Source organism: Microtus oregoni, unplaced genomic scaffold (assembly GCF_018167655.1).
Source record: "Microtus oregoni isolate MIOR12 unplaced genomic scaffold, Mior012 000025F_ref0000491, whole genome shotgun sequence".
Lineage (NCBI taxonomy): Eukaryota > Metazoa > Chordata > Mammalia > Rodentia > Cricetidae > Microtus > Microtus oregoni.
The window spans coordinates 24,086,787-24,102,231 of NW_024543084.1; the positions used below are offsets into that span (position 1 = coordinate 24,086,787).

The 15,445-nt window shown below is 56.3% G+C and overlaps 2 protein-coding genes across 3 annotated transcripts in view; both read right to left on the minus strand.

Moving 5' to 3' along the window:
- Positions 1-122: 122 nt before the first annotated feature.
- Positions 123-3,025, minus strand: Isyna1 (inositol-3-phosphate synthase 1). The gene is made up of 11 exons (XM_041674706.1): positions 2,869-3,025; positions 2,665-2,793; positions 2,429-2,590; positions 2,110-2,242; positions 1,828-2,021; positions 1,514-1,663; positions 1,226-1,441; positions 969-1,133; positions 784-897; positions 488-705; positions 123-402 (listed from the first exon to the last, which is right to left on the minus strand). Exons 2-11 carry the CDS (start codon positions 2,782-2,784, stop codon positions 198-200), a joined length of 1,677 nt encoding a protein of 558 aa, XP_041530640.1. The 5' UTR covers positions 2,785-2,793; positions 2,869-3,025; the 3' UTR covers positions 123-197.
- A 1,577-nt stretch (positions 3,026-4,602) lies between these two features.
- The window catches only part of Ell (elongation factor for RNA polymerase II), a 55,876-nt gene continuing 45,033 nt past the window's right edge, over positions 4,603-15,445 (minus strand). Inside the window, exons 3-12 of one of the 2 annotated variants that reach the window (XM_041675078.1) lie at positions 14,153-14,274; positions 13,884-14,047; positions 11,974-12,239; positions 10,036-10,160; positions 8,811-8,898; positions 7,988-8,471; positions 6,783-6,843; positions 6,503-6,674; positions 6,215-6,259; positions 4,603-6,119 (exon numbers count right to left, since the gene is read on the minus strand). In XM_041675078.1, the coding sequence (XP_041531012.1) occupies positions 6,003-6,119; positions 6,215-6,259; positions 6,503-6,674; positions 6,783-6,843; positions 7,988-8,471; positions 8,811-8,898; positions 10,036-10,160; positions 11,974-12,239; positions 13,884-14,047; positions 14,153-14,274 (1,644 nt within the window). In that variant the 3' untranslated portion in view covers positions 4,603-6,002. Of the gene's footprint in view, positions 6,120-6,214; positions 6,260-6,502; positions 6,675-6,782; positions 6,844-7,987; positions 8,493-8,810; positions 8,899-10,035; positions 10,161-11,973; positions 12,240-13,883; positions 14,048-14,152; positions 14,275-15,445 lie in introns of both variants that reach the window. The other variant, XM_041675077.1, reaches the window with a different exon arrangement.

Below are 15,445 nucleotides of genomic sequence, written 5' to 3' on the forward strand. Positions count from 1 at the left end.
TTAACCCCAGCACTTGGGCAGATGCAAGTGGATGGGTTGAGTTGAAGCCAGCAAGGTTAACATACACAGGCTAGCCAGGGCTACACACTAAGACTTGGTAAAAAGCCACAAGGACGCTTGCCTGATGGGGACCCTTTATTTTGTTGGCAAGGTCCTGAGGACAATGATGAGAGGGTTGGATGAAAGGATTACTTGATTTAAGCAGTGGACACCTCTGGTGTTGGTGCCTGCGTGTGCCCATTGGCATCACCGGTACAGCCATTGGTGGCAGCAGGTGTGAACTCTTTCTTATGTGACAGTGGGCTGGTGGCCGCCATCTCTCCTGGCTTGATGCCTGGGCCTGAGCGCTCCATCTTGTGCTCTAAAAGCATGTGGTTCTGGGGCGGGAGCCCCACACAGGCCCTGCGGGGACAGTGTGGGTTCAGCAGGGCTGCCCCGGGACTGCTCTGCCCAGCCAGCCTTGTGTCCCACCCTTCACCAGGAGCACCTGAGAATGTTCTCGATACAACTGCGCTGGCGGAAGAGTGCATTCACCACTGGGCTGCCAGGAGGCACGAGTGGTGCCTTGAAGAGGAAGCTGAGCAGCGACAGCACGGGGTGGAAGCCCTGAGGCTCAGGGTCCGAGTCGGTGCAGAAGCTCACTCGCTGACAGAGCTCTGTGAGCAGTACTAGGTCCAGCATGATGGGCGCTGCCAAGAGCGAGTCCTGGGTGGGGGTTGGCGAAGGGCATGACAAGGGTCTGGCAAATCAACACCCACCCCCGCCCGCCACCGCCCTCGGTACCTCACAAGTGTTGTGGAGCACCAGGGTGTTGGTTCCACCCAGCATCAGCTCTGAGGTGTACTCGTCCAGGGCACGCTTGCTGTCCCCCACATAGGGCACATACTTGATCACCACCTGTGGAGGCGCATCAGATCACAGCCCAATCATACGACACCAGGCCCCTGCCTGCCCACAACCCCACGCACACAATGATCTGGCTCCTCTCCTGGTGCGTAGAGGACACTGTTGCTCTGAACCATGTCGTCCACCACGCTGCTCTTTGTCACCTCCTTGGAGCGGAACTGCAGTGGTGCAGACAGGTTCTGCCCATCGTTGTTGCCCAAGTGGTTATAGCTCACGATGGACATGGTCTGCGTGGTCACAGAGATACTGTGGATGTAGGGACCCTCACCAACCCGAGGTCCTGGCCTCCTTCCGGGCACCTCATGAAGCCCCCAGGTACCTTCAGGCCAGAGCCGATGAGGAAGTCCACTAGAACAGACTTGACCTTCGTCTGACCAGACTTGAAATCATCCCCACCCACGAACACATGGCGCTGGAGAGCCAGCTCCAGGGCACCAGGTACCAGCGTGTTCTGTGGGGACCCATTGAGAAAGGCGCAGCCCTCCAGGATGCTGGCCACGGCAAAGAGTGTGGATGGTGACACCTCCAGGCCAAGCTGTGGGCAGACAGGCAGTCAGCCAAGGCTCCCTCTGGCCTTGATCCCCAAGAATCCTGGTCGCGCACCCACCTGGATAGTACGCAGCAAGTTTTCAGCTGTGTCATTACGACCTGGGACCACCTCGCAGAAACGCTCCGTATTGGCGGTCCACAGCACGATGACCTTGTCCAATCCTGCGCTGGATCGGAAGTCTCGAATGTCCTTTCGGATCTGCTCCAACTGGGAAAAGATGGGGCTAGAGGAGGAGGAAGCTGTCCAAGCCCTCCAGGGATGTGGGCTACTCATGGGGACAGGGTGGGTGAGGGTGGGGACGTAGCCAAAGGAAAGGACCACGTGGCCAGTTAACAGGTGACTGAGCTGGGGAAGCCAGTCGAGGCTCCCACCTGTTGTGCACGAGTGCCAGGGATGAGGTTGTCTGCACGTGCTGTCTGGTTGGCAGCGATGAACTCAGGAATGTAGACAGAGGGCCGGGGTCGCAGGTTCTCCATGTGGGGCCACAGCTGCTCTTGCAGGCTGCAGTTCAGGACCTGTGCGCGCCGCATCGCCTCGGCCAGGTTTAGTGACGAGATATCCCAGCCTAGGTTGTGGGGACTCTCACACTGAACCCATCCTGTACCCTGGGCCCTCCCACACGTACCTCCACCCCACCCCGAGGTTCCGCCCACCGTCAAACACCAGGTCGTTGGGGGCCACCATGGGTAGAAGCGCGCTGAAGGGCACGAACACCTCCCGGCCGTTCCCATCCAGACCCAGGTTCACGGTGCCCGCCTGGGTCAACGAGCCGTAATAGTTTGCTTCCTGGGGAGTAACAAGAGGAGTAGGTAGGGTGTTGAGGGGGTAAGGGTCCGGCGCACTGGGACCGCAAGCTCCGGAGGCCACGCCCCCGCCCGCTCTCGCGCAAGACCGAGATGACGTCACCCACACCTCACACGGCTCCGCCCCTCAGGGTCCTCCCCGTCCTCTCGCAGCCGCACGGGCCCCCACCTTGCGACCAGTGCGCGTGGGCCAGGTCAGACGCAGCCGGTTGGCCAACACGGCCGCGGTGAGCGTGGAACCGTTGTTCCCACCCCAGCCTACAAGCATGACCCCGAGCCGGGGCACCTGCCGGGCTGTGCGGAAGGTGAAGCGAGTAGCAGTGGGCTGCACCTAAAGACGGGTGGGGAATGAGTGGCGGAACCTCGGGCTCCTGGTGTCCACCGCCCCCCGGGCCCCGCGCGCACCCGCAGCACGCCGCCCTCGCGGCTGACGCGCGTTGTCCGGTACTCATAGCGAGCCTCGATGGCTTCGGCGCTGTAGACTACGTCCGGGCTGTCCACCAGGATCTCGGCGGCGGGCTCCATCGCGGCGAGCTATGGGCGAAAGCCGGTGAGCGCGAGCCCTCTGCCCGGGGCACACCCTACACCCCAGGACAGGACCGCACTCACCGGCTCCGAGTGGGCTCGGGCTACGGAGGCGGACAGCGCGGGACACCAGGGCGCGCGCGCGGGCAGTGGAGAAAAGGACCAAGGCCACGCCCCGGCCACGCCCCGGCCACGCCCCTGCTGGGCGTAACGAGCGGCCCAGGGTTCGAGGCGCTCTGGACCCAGGTGGCCGGAAGCAGCCTTAGGCGCGAGCTCCGTGCGCATTGGCTCGCTGCGCACTCACGTTGTACCGGGTCACCACGGCAGCCAATGAGCGACAGCCACCGTCAGGGAGGCGGGGCCCCGCTTGGCGAGGGGCTCTTGGTGGTCCCGGAGCTGAGCTAAACTGCGCTCTCGTATGCCTTACCCCCTAATCCTTGGCACTGTCCTGCGTGACCAGGCCAACGGGAAGGGACAGGATGGCCAGGCCAGCGCTGCCTCCCCCTCAGCAGGCATAGCGATAAGGACCGTGGGAACCCAGCGGGCAGGCGGGGGAGGCACCCCAGAATTTTCCAAAACAAGTGGCCTCCTCCTAGTGGAAACTTTTCCCTGCTGGAGCAGGGCCAAAAAGGTGGATCGTCCACAATGTCTGCACGAAAGGGAGGGGGGTTGCGCTTCGTAGGCGTCAAGATTATTTGTTGTTGGTTGGTCCAGATAACCTGAACCAATCCCAATGTGAAGGAACAGAAAGGGGACTGTGCACATCCCGGTGAAGAGACCCTGGCAGGATTCCTGGAGGGGCTGTTGGAGAGGGTTTTGATGTTTGAAGAAGAGATTGTCAAGGAAGAAATACAGGCAAAGCCCACTGCATCCCCTAAAGTAAAGCACCAGGGAGGAGCTCAGATGCGAGCGGGGTTGTTCCCCGGGGGCCGAGGATCCAGATTGTGCTGTAAAGATCACTGTTCCCCCCCCCCCCCCGTTCGTCTTGGGGTTTACTTCAATAGAAATGGAGGGTATCTAATCAGTCTGATTTAGGTAATGATACTGCCTGCTGGCCAACTTGTCATCCAGTATTTGGGAGGTTGAGGCAAGAAGATTGCAGTTGGGACATTTGTTGGCCAAGGGACCCAGAGCTGAAAGCAAGGCTGATGAGAGGACTTGGCCCAAGAGTCCCTTCTGGCCTGGACGTGGGGCAGTGTGTGTGTTCAGGAACCATTGTGTCAGGTGTGGGGGGACAAGGGTCAGCCGCTCCAGGGCCGAAGATGGCAGAGAATGGTCATGCTGTTCCCAAGTGGTGGGTACACAGCAGACCGCAGGGCACCTGGCTCTCCCTTCCACCCCCTCAGCCGCCTCAGAACTCTTAGAAGTTCAGCCAAGGTCTCGAGGCAGACTGACCCCAGCCCTTGAGAACAAACATGCTCAGACTCTGCCCTGGCCCAGACCCAGCCTCTGCTATCTGCTTGGAGGTGGCCAACGGTGGCCAAGCCCACCACTCAGCTCCATGGCCTCAGCTGAGTGCAGCTTAAAACACAGCATCACTTTTTGCTATGTGCACTGTTGTTTTAAAAACAGGCCCAGGAAGTCTTTCTGCCCCATCCTCGGTGGCTGGAGCTAAGACACCCCCTCCTCACCAGGCCTTAACTCCTCATCGGCGGGCCTTGGTGCTGCAGGAGAGCCAACTCTGTGTGTGCCCGAGCACCCTACCACCCCAGCCTGCCTGCCTGGCCTCACCCCTCACCTCACCACAGGGAGCTCTGGTCTAAGCTCACTTAGGACCACCCCACACCCTTCAGTGACATACACAAGGCACAGCGGGGATGCGAGTCCATCAAATTTATTATAGACTTTAAAAGTCGGTGGTTCACCTGCTTAGTGTACAAAAGACAGGCAGGTTCAGAGAAAGGGTCCCAAGAAGGCACCGTTTCTCCTGTCAATTGTAACGTTTTGGCAAAAGTGAAGACTGTAAACACCAAGTCCATGGCTCAAAGTAGACTATCCACTGTACAGTCCAAAGGCGGAGACCACCAATAAGTTAGACCATCTTTAACCTGCCAGCACCAGCAGTTCCAGAGCCTGGCCCTGCCCTCCCTTCATAAATCTCAGACAGACAACAGAACAACAAATCAGACCAATTCAACTGATAGTCCCTGGGTGGAGTTCCCAGGGCAGGAAAGGGGCAGTCTGGGCTGGGTGTACCCAGAGCCTGCACAACGCACTGTGCAGAATCTGGCCCAGCCCCATTTAGAAACCAACAGTCATCTAAACATTGAAGGATCGGTTTCCTCTAGGGTCTGGGGACCCCAGGGATCCCATAGGAAAACTAATAGCTGTGTGGGGTAGAACTGGACCAGGCAGGTGCTTCCTGGCTGCCAGGCTCTTTGGAAGCCATCCAGAGACACCCCTGAGGTTTAGAAAAATAGACATCTGGGCCGGGTGGTGGTGGCACACCAGCTCTCAGGAGGCAGAGGCAGGCGGATCTCTGTGAGTTCAAGACCAGCCTGGTCTACAAGAACTAGTTCCAAGACAGGCCCAAAGCTACAGAGAAACCCTGTCTCGAAAAAAAACAAAAATAACGACAAAAAATAGACATCTGTATTTGAGTTTCTGCCCTCCCCGTTCTGCAACCGTGGGTAGCAGTGCCCCTGCCACCCCCAGCGTATCTCCAGCACAGCTTCTCTCTGAATGTGCACAGTTCAGAACCCACTCTCACACATAGACGCACGCACACACCAACGGCCCCTAGGATTTGGGGTATGAGAAGACGAGGCACAGTAAGAAAGCAGCAATTGGGGGCCACAGGCCTGCGCCCTGGAAAAGGCAAGCAAGGCACCACTTTCAGGCCCCCCCCCCCGCCCTGTGGGAACCCAGCAGAGAGGACCCCATCACCCACAAATGGATGAAGGGACAGAGTGAGGCCAGCAGCACAGGACCACACAGCCTCGGTGTGACATGAAGGTGTGTATGCAGGGGGTGGGGGGCTGACGACCATATGCTGCTGAGGGCACTGCAGGGGGTTTCGGGCATAGCCGGGAGCTACAGTGACCAGGACCTGGTACTCTGCTGACTTTCCCTGGAGCTTCTAACCCTGGAGGTGTGGGCCGTGGAGAGGCACGGAGTAGAAAAAATACAAAAATAGACGGTCTCTGCGCCGGCGAAAGGGCCGAGTTCATAGAAAACTAGAAAAGGCAGGCGGAGCATCAGGACTGCCCGCTAGCACGCTAGGGCCAGGCCTGCAGCTGCCGTTGGTCATACTCTGCGATGAGCCGCTTGATGTGTGCCAGCTTGCGGTGCAGGTACTCACAGCGTCGCTTCTCTCTGCTGTAGTTGGTGTTGGTCTGTGAGGGAACCAAGGGCCACCGGTGAGACACATCTGCCCGGCAACCTGGGCCAGGCAGGCTTCCCCACTCAGCACCCACGCTGCCTCACGCACCTTTTTGATTTTCCGGTATTCTTGAAGAATCTGCCCACGGGTTGTCTGGGGGAAACAGTAAGAACTAATTATGTCCCACCTTGGGAAGCTGAGGAAGCAACCACCTAGACAGGCAGAGCACAGCCTTCCTGCACTTCTTTCAAGGGTGCAGGGGACATGGCGGGGGAAGACAAATGGTGAAGTAGCCACACTAGAGAAACCTGTGTGAGCTACAAGACCTCCTGACCTTGCCCAGGCCCTACTGCAGGGACTTGTGGTCAAACCCTGGTCATGGGTAGTTAGCAGTACCTCATACTCCTCGGAGCCCTGGCTCAGCTGCCTGAGCTGTGCATCAAGCTGCGTGAACCTGCGCGTGATCTGCTCAATGCGTGCGTGCAGGCTGCGATACTCGCTGTACTCAGCATTGAAGTCGTTCTTGTAGCTCTGACGCTGCTCTGATGACGAGATGGCGGGGTATTTCCTGAGGGACGATAAGGGTTGTTGGGGCTCAAGGGCACAGTGGTTGGCAGCACCTGGCTCAGGCAGGTGTCTGGGCCTGGGTAGGACACAGCCCAGGTAATATACTCACAGCAAATAGTCCGTGGTCTCAGAAGTAGACGTGGGGACACTGGCACAGGCTCCATTCAGACCTGCATGAGCAATGCACCCTTAGTCCAGGGTCAGTGTGTGTGAGGTTGCAAGCCATGCTTAGATGGCCACAAGTTGACACTAGCAGTGGACCAGGTGTCAAGGCCAGCTGGCCACAGTGGAGACCCACTGTCCAGGCTACTGGCCTCTAGACAGGTTGGCTTGAAGCCAAAAACAGAACTCTGAATATTCAGTGTCTGCACTGAGCTGGAGACAAACCCTGACGGCACAGACGACCAGGCAGGTGCGGTCTCTGGCAGCACAGCAACTGCAAACACAGCAACACTGAGACCGCTGGGCCCTAGCCCTCTGCAGTTACCACTGCAGGCTGGGCCAGTCAGGAGGGGTTCCTCCACATGGCATCCCCAACCAAGCCTACGACCAGGAGCTGGTGGAACCTACGAAGGGGTGAGGCAAGGTGCAGCCCTGCCAGGAAAAGCACCACGTTCCAGCCATGTAGTTCATTTATTTGACTCTGTAGCCTGGGCTCCCCTCCATGGCGGGATTGATAGGGTACACTTGCTGCTTCCCTGGACTAACAGCTCAAAGTCCCCACATACCCTGTTTTGACCAAATGCTCTCAGCCTAACCAACATAGGCTTCAGGGCCCCAACCCGCAGTGCTGGACCACAGGTCTTGCGCTCTGGAGCTGACCAGGTGGACAAGGGCTCTTAGAGCAGTGTGCCCCATGTGTAATCACAACCCTTTGAATTGTCCTCCATCAGACAAAGCCAGAGGTTATCTGTGGCCAATGGTTTGCATGCCCACAGCGGCCTCAGTAGTCCCTAAAGGTCTTACAGCTACTTTGTGTCTGTGAGTTCCTAGCGCCAGCAGAGCACACAGCCAGTACAGGCCCCGTAACGCCATACCCATGTGCTCACCACACTGTGGACACAGGGCTCCGGAGGCCTCTGCCTCACTCCTCATGGTATATCCTCCTGTCCTAGCAGCCATTGCTCCCTGGCTCAGTACACCCGTCTGTGCCTTGGCCCTCCCTGACTCTCTGGCCCAGGGCATCTCAGTGCTTCCCATGGCACCCCTGCTTGGGGCTGCAGGCTGGTGGCCAGCCACAGTACCCCAGGTCCTGACCCCAGGGATGCTCTCACACCCCACACCTAGTGACTCAGACAACAAGATAGTACTGACCTGGGGTATCTGGGAGCAGCGCAGGGGCATCAGGCTGTGGGGCGGAGGGCCTGTCCTCAGGGGGCCGTTCCTTGTCTTTGTGCTTCTTGGACTTCTTCTTGGGTCGGCTATGGGTGTGCGAGGAGCCAGCAGGTCGCTCAGACTGGGAAAAGTCCGTCAGCAGGGGCAGGCTGAGGTGAGGGGCTGAGGCTGGGGCTGGGGCTTGGGTAGCCTCTTGGTGCTTGTAGTCCTGGGCACTATGGCCTAGATCATTGCTGACATCAGCTAAGGGGTCATGGGTCCGTGGGGGCTCCAGCCGTGGGGGCAAATGGCTAGAGCTGAGGGTGTCCGTAGGGGTGGACCCCAGGGTAGGCAGCAGGATCTCGTGGCCATTGGGGGCACCCAGCTTGCCATTGAGGGTGGGCTGTGCTCGCTGTGTGAAGTGTGAGATGCGGGGCTTCTTGCTGGCCAGGGGGTCAATGAAGTCTGTGGACTGAGGTCGTTTCTGAGAAGTGAGCAGAGAAGCCTGTGGGAACCAGAAGCCACCTTGAGGGTCTGCTGTGGCCACACGGGGGTGCCTACACACAGCTGGGCAGGGCTTACCAATCCCTGCATATCAGGTGCCTGCCCGACTGGTCAGTGACAGGCACTCTGCAGGTACTTGACTGTGGGCACTGGAGGATGAAGACAAGGTCCCGAAGCATATGGCCATCCAGACAGACAACCCCCGACCCCGAAGAAAGCAAGTTCCCCAAGGGAATGTGGCTCAGGCAGTGGATGTTGACCACACAGGGCTGTGGGGCACCAATGAGGACCCCACACTCATCTATCCTAAGGCAGGTACCTGAGAGGGTGAGGCGGAGCGGCCATGCTCCCGGGGTGGGCTAGAGGCAGTGGAGTCTGAGTTGGCACTCTGTGGCTGGCACAGCTTTCTGCAGGAGAGTGGTAGAGGCACCATGTTAGTACTACAACTGCGCCCAGAGGGGCTGCCTGCGCGGCATTCGCCAGGCGGAGGACTCCTGGGTCCTCAGGGAGCACTCCTGCTCTGCAGGCTGAGGTGTGGGTGGTCAGCACCTGGGACCACAGTTAGCACAACCCCATCCTGTGTGTCAGCTCTAAGTCTGTATGTGGCCCTGCTATGCACATGGTATCACACACACACCGACTGGCTCAGCACTCATCAGAGGGAATGTCATCAGCAGTGGTGACTAGTCCCAGGCATGCTGGCCCTGCCCGCACACTCACATGAGGGCCAGTAAGAGACCAGGTGAGCACTTGGCTCAGGGAGCCCAGCACTGGTGGAGGGCGGAGACAAGGAGGTGGGTCAGCAGTTAAGACCCGAATTGTCTCTGTAAGACCCTGACTCAAAAAAGAGAGAAAAGAAACTGGGCAGCGCATGCCTTTAATCCTAACACTCAGGAGGCAGATGTAGGCGGATCTCTGAGTTCGAGGCCAGCCTACAGAGTGCGTTCCAGGACACCAAGGGCTACACAGAGAAACCCTGTCTCAAAAAAGGCAAAAAAAAAAAAAAAAAAAAAAAAAGGAAGGAAGGAAGGAGGAGGAGGAGGGAGGGAGGGAGGGAGGGAAAAGGAAAGAGGAAAGAAAAAAAGTATGTGGCGAGTGGCAAGCCTAGGGCTTCTGTCAAGATGTTCCCTCCCAGCCTCTCCAAGCACTTGGAACCCAGGCTCTAGCAAAGGCACAGGCTAGGAGATCAGCCCAGAGTGAGCTGCTGTCCCTAACCTTGAGGAATCAATAGGAATCTCTCCTTGGGAAATCACTCCAGAATCAATTAGCTATTCCCTTCCCAGTACCAGCACCAGGGGAAGCATTTAATTATCGTGCCACTCTCCTGGAGTCTGCCTCCTGCACTCCATGGGCCCAAGAGGCTCATTAGAAGCCATGGGGACATGGATGGGACACCCTAGCCGGCAGGAACCTGCACAGTTGGTTGGGGACAGCTATGATTGTGAGCCATCTGTTAGGCTGAAGCCTGTCCAAGGTCCTCTGAGGCTGGGGCTGAAAGGGGTGGGAGTGAGGCTGCTACCACTCAAGTTTACACAGGACCTTACCGCATGAGCACGCGCTTCAGCAGCTGCTGGTCACCCTCAGAGTAGCCGGGCCAGTCCTTCTGCACGTCCTTGTACATGCAGTCCCGCAGTGTGCATGTGCCGTCTTTGGGGTTTACACTGGCTACCTGCAGGATATCCAGCTGTCACTGACTGGCACTGCATAGTCTCTGGGGTGGTGAGTGCTTAGGGAACACAGGACTCTAAAGGGACATGGGCAGCAATAATCCTACCTCAGCTTCCCTGCACTGGAGCGACAGGCTCACACTGAAGGTGGAGACTGTCTTTTGGATGAGGGGCAGCATGGTGTGCTGCGGTCAGCCCCTCACAGGCCCCTACCTATTTCAGATGGTGACAGCCAGGAAGTCCTCTCTCACTCATTCCAGGCTATCTGTCAGCTGAGGCTTAGAGCATTTCATCAGAGGAGCCTGAAGGGGCTAAGGCCATGTCTGTGCTGGCCTTGCTGGCCGCCAGTGTGAGGCAAATGTACACACCAGCCATTCAGCTGTGTCAATCTGAAGTACTCTTGAGGTGTGCTGGATCTGAGAGGAATGGGTTATATTTTCTGGGTTTGGGAGACAAAGCCTTGACTTGTAGCCCAGGTTGGCCTTGAATTTACAACTTCTTGCCTCAGGATGCTGGGATCACGAGTATGCCAGCATGCTAAGCTGGCAGGGACTTATTACTGGTTGAGTAATTGCTTACTTCATGATAGCACTGAGATCTAGATGCTGTACTGTCATGCCACTCAGCTTCTGCACAGCATGGACACATTCCCATACACAGGCTCTTCCATGCATGTAGTCTCACTGACCATCTATTACTGCCCTGGGGCAGACCTGGTTCCTTTGGTCAATCCACCCCCTGGTCCTCCTCATTGCAGGTGCTCAGGGCCTCTGGAGACCCGTGGAGGCTGTAAAGGACCAGACCAATGGGTGACAAGACAGGCCTGTTCTGTACCTGTGGGGTCCCACTATCACACAAGATACACCATACATTCAGAGTGAGGCTGGTAGAGCTTGTTATGGTCAGGCCTGGTATGGCTGACCACAGAGGCCCTGGGAGCCCCATGTTGCATCTATGTGAACTCCATGGGCAGAGGTAGAGGGTGATCATCACCTCTCCTGATTCCAGAGCTTTCTGTGAGTCTTTTATTTGTTTTTTTTTTTTTTTCAAGACAAGGCTTTTCTGTAGCTTTGGAGCCTGTCCTGGAACTAGCTCTTGTACACCAGGCTGGCCTCGAACTCAGAGATCCACCTGCCTCTGCCTCCCAAGTGTTGTCTGTAAGACTCTTGATATTATATTGTCACCCAGAGCACAGGGGCGAGGCCACCCCAATCCACCTCTATGCTGGTTCCCAAGGTCTGGCTGGTGCTGTCATTTTTTTTTTTTAATTTCACATGTGTGGGAGTTTTGCCCGAATTTCTGTGTCTGCACCACGTGCATGCCTAGTGCCCACAGGGACCAGAAGAGGGATTAAGATCCTCTGTAACTGGAGGTACAGACAGCTGTGAACCAACACATTGGTGGTGTGAACAGAACCTGGATCCTCTGCAAGAGCACACTGATCCTAACCACTGGGCATCACCAGACAGCAAGCTCCTTTCCCAAGTGAGCAATCTCACCAACCTTGGCTGGTAGCTTAAAGTCAGCAAGAATGCTCACCATCCAGTGTCCCAGGAAACACTGTGGGTGGGGACAGCAGGAAGGCATGACCCAAGTTCCTATGGATAGTGCAGGGTTAACAGCAGTCACAGACACAGCTCTGAGCCGAAACTGTGCAACCATACCATACCATACCATACCATACAGGTCTGTGGGCACTGCCTGTTGTGGGCCCTGCTAGGGAAGAACCCAGTACATTTCTGCCACCCCAGGAGGCTGGGCCTGAGACCACCGTGGGGTCAGGAAGCTTGTGTGGTCAGGCTGGCCTGCACCTACCTGCTGCAGCAGGCTGTCCAGGGTTTCCTTGTCCGCCTGCGTCAGACCATCCTTCTGTAGCCTCAGTAGCAGCTCAGCCTTCCTGTAGGGCCTCAGGGCCAGGAGGTGCAGCACCCGATCTCGGAAGGGCCTCAGAACCACACTGCTGGCTCCACTCCCACCACTCTTTCTGATGGCACTGGCCAGGTTGATGGGGGTGGCCCGTTTCCGGGAGGGCACCGCATCGGTTGTCCCTGGCGCTGGCTTCCGGAACTGAACTTTCTTGCCTGCCATGAGAGCCTGCGTGTTATGGTGCAGCAGACAGCCAAATACCATGCCACAGAGGGTGCACCAGGTTTAGGACTCATGAACAGTGTCAGTGTCCATAGCAGAGCAAAGCAAGCAGAAGGCAAGAGGAGAGAGGGGAAAGAGACTGAGCAACTGTGAATGTGTGGGCATCTTGCCACAGCCCAAAGACAGAAGGCACCAGGGCTGACAGGTGCCCTGTACCAGCTCTGCTTGCTTCTGCAGATTTAAAGGCACCGCGGCTGCCTTGCAGCCTCAGCCAGAGCTCTGTGGCTGTGAAGGCATCAGGAGGCCATCCTGAGCAGCCCTTCAGGACACAGCAAGCCCAGCACCTGGAGGGCCCCTCCCTTCACAATCTGGTTCAGTCTGGTATGAGACAAAGTCTCACTGTAGCCCGGGCTATTTTTTTTTTCAAATGATGTATTTATTTATTATTATATAGTGCTCTGCCTGCATGTGTGCATGTAGGCCAGAAGAGGGAGCCACATCTCATTATAGGCAACCAGGTGGTTGCTGGGAATTGAACTTAGGATCTCTGGAAGAACAGCCAGTGCTTTTAACCTCTGAGCCATCTCTCAAGGCCCAGCCCAGGCTAAATTGACTCATCATTTTCCTGCCTCAGTCTCCTAAGTGTGCCCACTAGTTAAACAGCGACAGTCTTAGAAATCAACATGGTACCTTAACAAGGTGTGACAAGTGAGGTTGCTAACCAAATTGTATCCACAGAACCACAGCTTCGTTCACATGGGTGCACACCCCATCCTTGAAGAGGGGTCTCTGTCATCACGGTTCAGCTCAGAACTCCAATACCACAGGCACACAGGAGGAAGACTAGCCATGCTCACTCTACTCAAGACCCACCCAAAGCTGCACCCCACAACATGTGGAGTATGGGGGAAACAATGTGAAATTCCAACTCTTATTCTATTATGAAATAGACACCTATTTATTCCTATATGTTTGAGCACATGTGTGCAATGGCCAAGGGGGCCAGTAGAGGGCACCGAGAGCTGACACTTGGGTGTTGGAACAAACCAAACCTGGGTCCTCGTTCTAAGACAGAGTCTCTGGTGGACCAGGCTGGCCTCAGACTCACTACATATGCTAAGCAAACAGGGAAAAAACACAAGGCTGCAGTTCTGCATGAAACTCTAAGGCAACTAAGAATGCTAAGCTCCTGAGAAATAGCCTCCCCAGAAAGGCATTCACCAACTAACATGCACGTGAGTACACAGCCGAGCAGGTTCCACTTGCACATTAGAAATACATGCATTACTTTAAACATAAAAAACCACGCAGACAAAACAAGGCCCTTCCTTCCCCCCTGGGACTGCCTGGTGCTGTCCCATTGCTGGGTTGTTCTCAGGAGGCCAAATTCACCCACCTCCCAGTCTGCAGCTTGTGGCCACAGTACCCTTTGGAGGAGTGGCTGGGGATAACTGGAGAACTAAGTGGACCTGAACCTATGCATAGCTCTGTACCTCTCAGACTTGGAGAGGATGGCTGGCCCAGGTCCCTGTCCTACTTGAGGCTCACATGTCATCTGTAGCCACAGCCCCATACTCCAACACCCTGCAATATGAACCTCCCTTTGGTTATGTCCCAGCCTCCTGCTTGCCACTCACCCATATAGCGGCCTCCAGCCTTAATGACAATGGCACTTCGGCTCCGAGTCTCCTCCTCTGCCTGCGCCATGCTCTGCCGGGCCTTCTGGTAGGAGTCATCGGTGGCACACACTGTGACCTTATCCTGGATGCTGCCCAGACAGTCCAAGTGAACATCCCCATGGCTGCACAGCAAGAGGAAATGTCACCATTAGGGTGCCACCTGAGCCACGCCGAGCCAGCCTCAGCACCACAGGAACAGGCAGCAGTCTGAGGGCAGGTAGCCTTACCTGGAGACATACTGTTGGATGCAGTCAAAGCTGCCCTGAGGGCTGTCTCGGCCAATGTTGGAGAGGTAGAAGGAGAAGGCCCGCACCTCCTCGGGGCAGTCAGGCTGGGGTATGGAGATGTGCTGTGGGGAGAGGGAGTGTTACTGTGGTCCTTAGCATCGGGAGGCTGCAGCACAAGTCAGCACTCACTCCTCACAGAGACCATTCACTGGTTGTCAATGTGCAACCTGCACAGAATGTGTGGGCATCTTCCTCTGAGGCACCTCCTGGCATGAAGGGACATGATGGTCACTCATCCTTACCCTCTTGCTAGGCTTAGCAGCACAGGAGCTCACCCCAATCATTAAGCAGTCCCTCAGATTCCCCATGAAGGTAGAATGCCCCAGCAGCCACAGCTAACAGGACAACATGCGCTCCTACCAGCGGATGACTATAGACACAGTGTAAACGCCATCCTATGGCCCTGCATGTCGGCAACCAAATCTCAAAGGCCCCATTACCTGCATCTGCCTTAATGCAAATATGGGGTTTCTGTTTTGTGTGTGGTTTTTAGAGACAGGGTTTCTCTGTGTGACACCTCTAGTTATCCTGGAACTTGCTATGTAGACCAGGTTGGCCTTGAACTCAAGGATATTCACCTGCCTCTGACTCTTCAAGTGCTAGGACTACAGGTGTGTGTTACCACCACTGTCCAGCTCAAATATGTTTGTTTTAGGAGCCTAGCCTGATCTCAGATTTGCAATTTGGTCTAGGCTGCCCTTGAACTCCTGACTGTCCTGACCCTACCTCCTCAGGACTGGGGAGACAGGTGTGTACTACACCTGGTTTGCTTGGCACATGATGAACACAAAGCCTCAGGAATGCTGCAGACAAGTATTGCACCCACTGATTGTCTAAAGAGGGATCCCAGCATCTGAAATGTCAAACCCTGGCCTGCCTCTTACCACTCACCCAGGCTGTGAGGAGTACACAAGCATGCAGCCTCAAATGTGCATACACAACGCTCACACATATCCACACATATGCGCACTCTCTTCTGCAGCCTGCCCAGACTCATGCCATCGGCTGAGGTCCCTCCCGGCTGTGGGCTCAGGGAACTGCAAGGGCCTCTAAGCCACCTGTCCTTGACACATACTCCCAGCTTAGGCAATAGCTGACATTCCCTTGGCACAAGCCCTGAGTTACATGTGGCTGATGCCACAGCCAAGGAGTTGGGCTCTTTGTACATGACATCACACAGGGCTGGCAGCCTGAGCTCAGGGTCCTGAAGTACACAGATGAAAAGTCTCATTT

Bases quoted from the DNA above. Each gene is read 5' to 3' on its own strand.
- Isyna1 (XM_041674706.1), bottom strand. From the start codon at position 2,784: ATGGAGCCCGCCGCCGAGATCCTGGTGGACAGCCCGGACGTAGTCTAC. The intron at 2,243-2,428 runs GTGGGGGCCCGT...GTTACTCCCCAG, and splicing joins CCACGCGCACTGGTCGCAAG to GAAGCAAACTATTACGGCTC. The intron at 898-968 runs GTGCGTGGGGTT...GCGCCTCCACAG, and splicing joins GAGAGGAGCCAGATCATTGT to GTGGTGATCAAGTATGTGCC.